A 10,967-nucleotide genomic window follows, 5' to 3' on the forward strand; every position below is an offset into this window, starting at 1 on the left:
GGGAAGATATTAGCATGGATTTCATCTTAGGACTTCCTAGGACTGCAAAAGGTCATGACTCCATCTTTGTGGTAGTGGATCGTTTTAGTAAAATGGCACATTTTATTCCTTGCCACAAGGTGGATGATGCTCAAAATATTTCTAAACTCTTCTTTAGAGAAGTGGTAAAACTTCATGGTTTACCAAGGAGTATAGTATCCGATAGAGATCCAAAGTTTATAAGCCATTTTTGGAAAACCCTTTGGGAAAAACTTGGCACTAGACTACAATTTTCAACATCATGTCATCCTCAAACGGATGGACAAACCGAGGTAGTCAATAGATCTCTTGGTACTATGCTTAGGGCAATCATGAAGGGTAACCACAAATCTTGGGATGAGTACCTTCCCCATATTGAATTTGCTTACAATAGAGTAGTTTACAAGACTACTAATGCTTCTCCTTTTGAAGTTGTATATGGTTTTAACCCTCTTACTCCTTTAGATTTGCTACCCCTTCCTAATCCACAAGAATTTGTGCATAAGGAAGGAGCTATCAAAGCTGAATTTGTTAAGAAAATGCATGAGAAGGTTAAAATGAAAATACAACAACAAACTGAGAAGTATGCCAAATACAACAATAAGGGGAAGAGAGAAATCATTTTTTAGGAAGGAGACTTAGTTTGGGTTCATCTTAGGAAGGATAGGTTTCCAACTAAGAGGAAGTCCAAACCTAGTCCCCGTGGTGATGGACCCTTCCAAATCCTCAAGAAAGTCAATAATAATGCTTATAAATTAGATTTACCTACTGAATATGGAGTACATGATACTTTTAATGTCATTGACTTGTCTCCTTTAGTAGGTACCAATGAAGAGAATGACGACTTGGATTTGAGGACAAATCCTTTCCAAGGGGGAGGGGATGATGGAAGAGGGCCAAACACCAACCCAAAGGAGAGCCAAACATCAAGACATATTGGGCCAACTACAAGGGTCATGGCTAAGAGGCTTGATGAGGATTGGAACACTGCTACTGATGGCAGAGAAACTTACCTCTACATGTTCCAAGAAGTCCAAAATCAAGCGTAGCATAGTCTTTAAATTCTTGTCAAAGTAGCATAGGATTTTCCTTTGTAAAATTGTTTAAATTGTAATTAGGTTGAATTTTTGCTTCTAAAAACCAACCTAAGTTAGATTAGGGTTTCTAGAAACACCTAATCTAACTAAGGCCGGTCATTTAGACCTAATGGCATCACATGAGACACACCTTGTCACACTTGGCATGTGAGCTACCATTAGGCGCCAACTTTCATTTCATCAGGATTTGAATTTCCTACCAATTTGTCTTTTCATTTCCAGTCCTCCTTGGCTATAAAAGGAGGAGCCTACCTCATGTTTTGACAAGATTAATTCATTAGTGAAATGTTGCCAATTTTGTGCCATTTTCACTATTTGCCTAAAACTTCTTAGGATTAGGCTTTTAATCTTCCGAAACTTTCACCTTCCAAAGAGAGTTGGCCTCACCACTCTCAATCTCCTACTTCTCATGCACCTTCAAGATCACCATCACTCTTAGGAGGATCTTGTTCCACCATCAATCCATGGAGCTTCCGCAAATTCACTCAAAAACCGCAAAGAAGAAGACACAAATCCATCACTTGGAGAACAATCTAAAGAGGTAGGATGGGAAAAGGGAAAAAATGGGCAGCCTTAGGGTTTGACTAAGTCAAACCCGCATCCTACGCTTGTCCTTCTACACACCAGGTCAAAATGCCTTCCAAAAGGGCTAGAAACAAGTTAAAATGCTACCCACACCCCCCTATTATGCTAAAGGCACCTTATTCTAGCCTTTCTTTGATATCTGGACCCCTAAAGTGAGCACAATTTACTTACATAACTTTTCTCTTGTGGAAAAGATCAGAAGGAAGAACTTCTGATATTCTGGTTTGTATACTGAGATGACAAACCTTTTTATGAGGTGCTTGATGTGTCCTTAGTCATCTACTGGTTGCTTTGGTTTGTATCAATCTTACTAAGTTTGACCCACCCAAGATCAACATCTGAGCCCGAAAAGCTTTAAGGTGGGACTCAGGATCCCCTAAACCTAAAAGAGGGTGATCTTTGGGACCATGTAATGCGATAGGAACAAGTTCGTCCATTATGGCCTTAATGAATGGTTGTAGGTCTATTTGCACATTTTCTAATCGGATCAACACTAGCTCCCTTTGTGATGCAGGGTCATTCAAGGTGTGTCGAAGTTTGTCGTTGGCCTTCTGCAGTTCTTCATGACCCTACATTGCGTCGTTCATTAGCTGACGAGACTCTCCAGCTTCTTCTTGTAGTTGCTCTCGTTCTTTTTGCGCCTTTTTCCCGTATACGATTACTCTTCACTTGTGCGCCATTTGCTCGTTGTTTGCTTTGAGGTTTTCCCATTATAACTCTTTCATGGTAATCAATATCTGTTGCAAGGTGGGATCGGAGTTGCCATTAGATATGGGTTGATTTAGCTGTGGTGGTCATGGGTTTTTCATGTTTGAATGGTGTGGAAAGACTCTTTATGTGGGGTTGGGGAAAGTTTCACCAGGGTTCCACGGTAGTTGCCAATTGTTGTAGTTGGAGATCAAATTAAGAAATAATTCCTTTCCACATCAATCATAGTGCTCTCTAATTTACTAAATTATCTTAATTTTACTTACTATTCAGTCAACTAAAAGGAACTCACATTCTAATTCTCATTCGTTCCCTATTATCCAAGAATTTTCTCTTGGGCCTTTTTTTTAGGAATAAACGTTTAATGCACGTGAAATAGCCCTTAACTTTTCAAGAGAATTGTAAGAATTGATGGCTTAAACAAGAGGGGGTGAATTGTTTGTCAAAAAATTTCGCAAAGATTGTTTAAGAATGAACCTTTATCAAACAATCACAAATAAACAATTAAGGAAAGCAATCAACTAATGATACAAAAACTGTTTTCAGAATTTTAACCGATTGAAATTGTGTTTTAATCGGTTGTTTATACCAGCAGCAGAAACATAATTAACACAAACAGTTATAAGGAGTTAGAGATAGAGAGATTTACATAGCGAATTTTATACTGGTTCACTCAACCTTGAGCTACATCCAATTCTCAGAACAACCTCTGAGTTCCACTAGTAATCAATTCCAGATTACACCAACACACCACAAAGAGGTGACCTTGAAAACCATAAGACTCATTCACCCTCTTTGCAACACCACACACCTCAAGTCAGAACAACCTCTAACTTTGCAGGATTTCACACACACTTACAATTTATGAAAGTACAATTACAAGAATCTTGAAAGAATTAGAAAACACCTGAGATTACACAAACTAGGAAGCCCTATGATCAGATCTTGTACCAGTGCAAAGCTTAACAGTAATCTTGCAAACCTTTTGAAAACTTCTTTCGAAAACAAATTTCAATCTCTATTTCAAACTGTGTAAAACTTGTATATTGTTTTGAAAGAAAGGCTCTATTTATAGTACTTAAAAACTAGTCATTCAAGTCAGCATTAATGAGCCAAAACAGTTTTGATCACATTCAAAACAGTTAAAACAGGTTTTCAAAAAATTGTTATGAAAACACACAATCAACCGGTTGAAACCACAGTTTAACCGGTTGAATTGGTTAGGCAGTTACATAACCAAGTCAAAAACAGTTTTAAAACCTCCAAGCTAGCTAAGTGACAAACAACTGATTATTTCGATAATTCAACCGGTTGTTTTTCCCTTTGCTTAGAAAAACACTTTGCTTTTTAAACCAAATTGGGCAAGCTTTGTGCAAGTGATAAGAATTGATCTTTACATGGATTCTAAACACTCTAATCTAAACCCAAACCAAAAGCAGCAAGGCTTCAAGCTTCATCTTGGATTTGAAACATCAAAGCTCCCATGCTCAACAATCCCCCCCTATTTGATGGAGACATATCCTTGGGATGCTTTTTGGAATGTTCTTGTTTAGAATCCGTATAACCTGCATTCATAAGCAAACATAGAAACACAGTATAATCTATTACATTCAACAAGGCACCAGGAACTAGTTCCCACTAGGTGATTTCCAAAGAGGACACCAACCAAATCAATGTGAGAGACCAGTCAACATACAAAAGTGCAAACACAAATAAACAATCGGTTATTTTGCAGGAATAACTGGTTTAAATTTTGTATCAGAGTTTTATCATTTGTAAAAATTTCAAATTTAAACTAGTTAAACAGTTATAACAACAATGTTCAAAGTTGTAATAAGTGCAGGTAATAAGAACATTACAGAACCCAATACTTTTCCCCCTATTTGTCTTATCAAATAGACAAAAGGAAAGATTAAAAACCATAAGATAAAGCATGCATATCAATTATTCTCAACTCATTCCTTAGAGAACAGAACATGCCCTTGCATAAGGGCTTTGTGAAAATGTCTGCAAGCTGACTTTCTGTGGAAACAAACTGAATCTCAAAATCTTTGTTGCTGACATGGTCACGAATGAAGTGATGCCTAATCTCAATATGCTTGGTCCTAGAGTGTTGAACCTAATTTTTTGTCAAATTTATGGCACTTGTGTTGTCACACAATAAAGAAACCTTGCTTATCTTTAATCCAAAGTCTTCAAGCTATTGTTTGATCCATAGAATTTGTGCACAACAGCTTCCTGCAGCTATATATTCAGCTTTAGTTGTTGATAAAGCTACACACGCTTGCTTTTTACTGTGCCATGATATGAGGCTTGATCCAAGCAGATGGCATGTTCCACTTGTGCTCTTCCTATCTAGTTTACAACCTGCAAAATCAGAGTCAAAGTATCCTACTAGATGTATAGGAGAATGAGAAGGATACCATAAGCCCACAGATGTTGTTCCTTTGAGATACTTTAGGATCCTTTTGGCAGCTTTGAGATGAGATTCCTTAGGACATGATTGGAATCTTGCACAGAGGCAAACAACAAACATAATATCAGGTCTATTCGCAGTAAGGTAAAGTAGAGAAGCTATTAACCCCATGTATTTAGTTTGATCAACTTCTAGTCTAGCTTCATCCGCACTTAAGTAACAATTTGTTGACATATGAGTTGTTGCAGCTTTACAACTCTCCATTTCAAACTTCTTGAGTATGTCATTGCAGTACTTGGATTGACACACATAGATGCCTTCTTTGGATTGCTTGATTTGCAGCCCAAGGAAGAAGGAAAGTTCCCCCATCATAGACATCTCAAATTCTTCACACAATTTTTCATTAGAAGATCCAAATATAATGTCGTCCACATATATTTGAACTAAGATTACAGCAGAATCAGATTTCTTAATGAAAAGAGTTTTATCAATCTTCCCTCTTTCATATTGATGAGATAAAAGAAAACAACTTACCCTTTCATACCATTCCCTTGGAGCTTGCTTAAGGCCATACAAGACTTTCTTCAACTTGTACACATGATTGGGATATTGATGATCTTCAAATCCAGGTGGTTGTGAGACATAAATCTCTTCATTCACAATCCCATTTAGGAAAGCGCTCTTCACATCCATCTGAAAAAGTTTGAACCCATTCATGCAAGCAAAAGCTAATAAAAGTCTTACCGCTTCTAACCTTGCTACTAGTGTGAAGGTCTCATCATAATCAATCCCTTCTTCTTGGTTGTAACCTTTGGCAACAAGCCTTGCCTTGTTCCTCGTGATAACACCTGAGTCATCCGACTTGTTCCTGAAAACCCATTTTGTACCTATGACATTCATTTGAGTTGTTTTAGGGACAAGGAACCACACATCATTTCTCACAAATTGGTTGAGCTCCTCATGCATCGTTGTTGTCCAGTGCTCATCTTTGAGTGCATCATTGATTAACTTAGGTTCAATCTTGGAGACAAAAGTTGTATGGTTGCAGTAGTTTGCCACACTCTTTCTGGTAGACACACCTTTGTTGATCTGACCAATGATGTTATCAACAGACAGATCTCTTGGAATCATCCATTCCTTTGGCATATCACTCTGTTGCAAATTTTCAATCGGTTGTTTCGCAAAATCAATCGGTTGAATTTCTGTGCTGTTTCGCATAACTTTTTGAAAACTTCTTTCAAAATCTAATCTCAATCTCTATTTCAAACTGTATAAAACTTGTATATTGTTTTGCAAGAAAAGCTCTATTTATAGTACTTGAAAACTAGTCGTTCAAGTCAGCATTAATGAGCCAAAACAATTTTGATCACATTCAAAACAGTTAAAACAGGTTTTCAAAAAACTGTTATGAAAACACACAATCAACCGATTAAAACCACGATTAAACCAGTTGAACTGGTTAGGCAGTTACATAACCAAGTCAAAAACAGTTTTAAAACCTATAAGCTAGCTAAGTGACAAACAACCGATTATTTCGATAATTCAACCGGTTGTTTTTCCCTTTGCTTAGAAAAACACTTTGCTTTTTAAAACAGATTGAGCAAGCTTTATGCAAGTGATAAGAACTGGTCTTTACATGGATTCTAAGCACTCTAATCTAAACCCAAACCAAAAGCAACAGGGCTTCAAGTTTCATCTTGGATTTGAAACATCAAAGCTCCCATGATCAACAAGAATATCTCAACATTTCGTGATCCTCATAACTGATACGAATTTTTAGGGGAAAAGGGTTTTACTGACCCTTATGAGCTGAAAATCAAATTGAAAACTAATAACTGAACTTGATCCTTCTTTTCTCCATGTTTATCGGTGGATTAGGTTTAAAACGAGTCCAATTTAAATGGGCCATTTTATTTCTCATTCGTTAGGACATCATACCTAACATACAGATTGTCCTTGAACTGACAATAATTGGGCATAAACCATTAGTTGTCCTTAAATCGAGTGTAACGAATGTTCATAGAGCGATTCTAGGAGTTGTCCAAAACTTACATAAATGAGCGATTATTTGATTGGTTTCTTTCGTCGCTCTGGACCTGGGCATGGAATAGTGTATCAAATATTATGATTGTTCATAGGGTGGATAGATGAAACATTTATTCATCGAATTTTTTTATATTTATCTACCTTTGCATTTTAAATTATAAGGATGTATTGTGCCACAAATTTATTAAAATAAAATAAAATAATGAAATATAATAATTTTTTCATTATTATAATTATCTATATTATATAAAGTGATATATATTTTTGTAATTACATTATTTTTTATTTTTAATAAATTAAAATAATTTTATTAATTAATAAAATATGTATTTATATAATTTTTTTATTAAAAATAACTACATTTACAAATAATCATTACGTATATTTTTTTAAAAATATTTACAATTTTTAAAAGTGTATTATTTTAATGTAATAAAAAGAAGAAGTAATAGGAGTTCACAGTAAAACAATGTGTTTATATTTATCGGAGAGCCGGTCCAAGAAGTGATGAATTTGTAGCGGCTAAGCCCAAAACGAAGTGGAAGGGTTGGGAGCCGCAATGGAAGAAGAGAAAGAAGCAGTAATGGTAACACCGGGAGAAGTGTTGGGAAGAAGCAGCGATGTCAAAGCTGGGAGAGGAGCATACGCGGCGCTTCACAACAACACCGTTTACGCCTCCCTAACCGGCTTCCGCCACACCATCTCTCCGCCGCCGGACTCTCCTGACAAGGTAGGGTTTCGTTTTCCATTTTTCATTCCATGCTGTAATCAATCCACCAAACAACCTATATCTGCTTTTCTTGTTAGTTTAATTTGATGTTGAGCTTAAATTATAGTGCTGTATTGTTTCTGATAATGATTATTTGTAACATGCAGAGGCCGACTGTTGAAGTAACTGGTCACAAGGCGCATGGACCTGTTCCACAACCTGGATCTGTTGTCATTGTTCGGGTAAATATATATCTATGGCTACGGCTATGTGTCTTCTAATCTAATACACTTTTCATTACGCTCTCTGTTTTCAACTGCCTGTCTTTTGCTTTCATAGGTCACTAAAGTGATGGCTCGGTCCGCTTCAGCTGATATTATGTGTGTTGGATCTAAGTGTGTTCGAGAAAAATTTACTGGCATTATCAGGTATGCTATTCTTACACCCTCTAAGTTATCTTTTGTAGCTTTAGAGGGAGCGACTTAGGAATTACGAGAAAAAAGAAGACGGAAAAAAAGGATTGGAGGAATTTTAGTCATCTATTGTAGATATCGTATGCTTAGAGTTTCTTCAACTTTCGGTTGAACTTACATGTATTGTTATCTTATGTCTTGAATTTTGTTTTGTTGGACTTTGGGGATTCTGATAAGATGAGAGTTGTGTTTAAAACAGACAGCAAGATGTTAGAGCTACTGAAATTGATAAAGTAGACATGCACTTGTCTTTTCATCCTGGTGATATTGTTAAAGCTCTTGTGGTATTTACTTTCTTTTAAGAGTTTTGATAAGTTCATTTGAATTTTCCATAATGTTTTTGAATTAATTTATTCCTACTTCAATAGCACCTTAACAAAATCTGTTTTTGTTAGCTTTCTCTTGGAGATGCACGGGCGTACTTTCTGTCTACTGCAAAGAATGAACTTGGTGTTGTTTCTGCGGAAAGCATTGCTGGTGAGATTTGGTTCAGATTTTGGGAATTGAACCATCATAAGTGGTTGTGGTTGTAGTTTGTTGCTAATTCCTTTCTATGTTAGTGACTTGTGTGACTGCTTGCTTATTTAGTTTGTTGTGTATAGCTCAAGTCCGGTTTATTCTGTGGCATATATCTGTTTGTTCTCCATTTTAGGTCTATTTAGGGACTTTAGTTTCTCTCTGTACCCTTCTCCTTAGGAAGGGGTGCAATAAGAACAGTGGAAGTGCATTTGGGTTTGACGGAAGGTCCTCTAAGTCCGATACATATTTAAATTTCTCGGTCATTGACTACTCTGTGGAATGTTATCTATTATCTATGAGGATAGGTCAGTTATTGCTGAAGCCCAAGGGAGTAAATGCATATTTAAATTTTATGAGAATAATTTGATTCTTTGAATGTTCCCTACAATTGCATTAATTTGTCAGTTAGTAATAAACTGTTAAACACAGCAAAAATTATCATTTGAGTATGTGGGAGTAGTTTAGTGATGTGGCAGACTTGACCTTGTTATTGCTGACTTGTGATGATTTTAGCTGGAATCTTTATCTATGAATAAAAGGACACTACTAGAGATGATATTAAAAATAGAATGTTAGATTCTACTTCAACTTTAGTGTGGTGAACACAGCTTGAAGTCTAGCTTTTAATTCATTTTCTGATCAATTATTTTAGCATGTTTTACGCCCTTCTTGCTGGTTCATCTTATTATTGGCAAGCACTGTAGTAAAATCTATTAATTACATTGTAAATGGTACACGTGCATGGGTTGAGCATCTATCAGGTAGGGATTTAAATCAATGCTTTGCAAATTGAAATGGATTGTTTCGTTTAAGCCTATGATCTTATGCGACTGTACTTCGTGGAATATTGTTTTACATATCAATTTTTCTTTACCTAGAAAATACTTGATTGAATCAATATGTGCCTCAATGTGTTGTACATTTTTACTGTTTAGGTGCAACCATGGTTCCAGTAAGTTGGACTGAGATGCAGTGCCCTTTAACTGGACAAATCGAGCAAAGAAAGGTTGCAAAGGCTGCAAGCTGACTTGAATACTTCATCAAGCAGGAATGTGTTCTCTGTTTTGTAGAAATGTACTAACATGCATTTTGTTTTTAGGGTGAGAAATTATTATATATACATGAACAGTTTTATTTTAGACATACAGGAATGCAAGCTTGTATATTACTTTGCAAGCTGGTCTACTTCTAAAGTAGCACAAACGCGGGATTTTCATTCACTCGTGTTGTGAGCAGGATTTTATTTCATTGTAAGAGATACTTTAATTTTCAACTTGGAAGGAAACTGGAGTCACATTAGACTAGTGTTAAAATACAGTTTTCTAGTTAAATTTTGTTGTGTTGCATATGAACTTCTTTAAGTGTCAAGAAATTGGGCCTGTTGCTTCTTATACGTTATATTTTGTTCGTATATCTGTATGGATGTGTGTGTATTCATATATATAGCCAATTGCTAGGATGAACCAGTGGTATAAGTGGTTATCATGAAACATTTTTATATACCTTGAGATTCATCCTATCTACAAGTAATATGTCTAGTCTCGACATCAGAAAAGTTTTTTTCCTGGAGATCTTGCAGCTCATGGGGCTATCGCATTCCAACATCAAATCCAACCAATCTCCCATTGTCATTGTAAACCGGTCTGATCCGTAAACATGGTGGAGGACAGAATATGATTCTCTTCTCCACGACCAATTGGGTCTAGTCCTTGCCGGAGCCTCCGAGGTGGCAACAAGACTCGGAGGAGTAAGTAACCAAAATCAACGGAGTTCGAGCAATTAAAGTAGTGGTGCACTAAGCTCGAGGCCGAACCTGAAGAAGCAACCAAATGCGAAACCATAGTGGGTGGTGTTTCTTTATCAGCAAGGGGGTATGTGTCTGTGATAATTGTTTTAATAAAATAAGAAAAACTAACGAAACTGATTCTTCATCTCATCTTCTATGAGCAGAAGAGGTGTTAATCAAGGGTCACTTGAGTATATAAATAAGGATGACAAATTGGATTCCATATCTCATAATCAACTTGCTAGGTAGTCTTCAAAGAATCTTTGAAACAAGTGGACAGCAGATCTTCGAATAAAAACAAAAACTTGGAATTCAACAGTAGCCGCGTCTCACCTGCACCAAATCATGGTTCATGGAAGGGAGCAATGAATATTTCAAAATCTTTTAATCCTGTATTTTTTCAGCTTTTGTTCCTGGATGAGTAGGAGGCGGTCGGAGATTTGGAAAGAAAAAATATAGTGCAAAAGGCACATGGTATTATCATGTGGATGAAATAAATGTTACGGTACATAAAATTGTTCCACCGTAAACCATTTCTATCAGTGCACCACGCTATCCATTCCTCCCCTCCCTTGTAAATTTGATTTTTAATATTCAATTTTCTTATTTG

General features: G+C 36.4%; 1 protein-coding gene across 2 annotated transcripts; it reads left to right on the forward strand.

Annotated features, from left to right (window-relative positions):
* Nucleotides 1-7,331: 7,331 nt before the first annotated feature.
* Nucleotides 7,332-9,884, forward strand: LOC137816885 (Nucleic acid-binding, OB-fold-like protein). Of its 2 annotated transcripts, XM_068620047.2 has the most exons (6): nucleotides 7,332-7,600; nucleotides 7,747-7,821; nucleotides 7,919-8,007; nucleotides 8,252-8,336; nucleotides 8,448-8,529; nucleotides 9,507-9,884. In XM_068620047.2, the coding sequence occupies exons 1-6, from the start codon at nucleotides 7,430-7,432 to the stop codon at nucleotides 9,596-9,598; spliced, it is 594 nt and encodes a 197-aa protein (XP_068476148.2). In that variant the 5' UTR covers nucleotides 7,332-7,429; the 3' UTR covers nucleotides 9,599-9,884. The 2 variants fall into 2 exon arrangements, with proteins under 2 accessions (XP_068476148.2, XP_090161503.1); XM_090305377.1 differs by lacking the exon at nucleotides 8,252-8,336.
* Nucleotides 9,885-10,967: the final 1,083 nt, after the last annotated feature.

Source organism: Phaseolus vulgaris, chromosome 7 (genome assembly GCF_051622355.1).
Source record: "Phaseolus vulgaris cultivar YP4 chromosome 7, ASM5162235v1, whole genome shotgun sequence".
Lineage (NCBI taxonomy): Eukaryota > Viridiplantae > Streptophyta > Magnoliopsida > Fabales > Fabaceae > Phaseolus > Phaseolus vulgaris.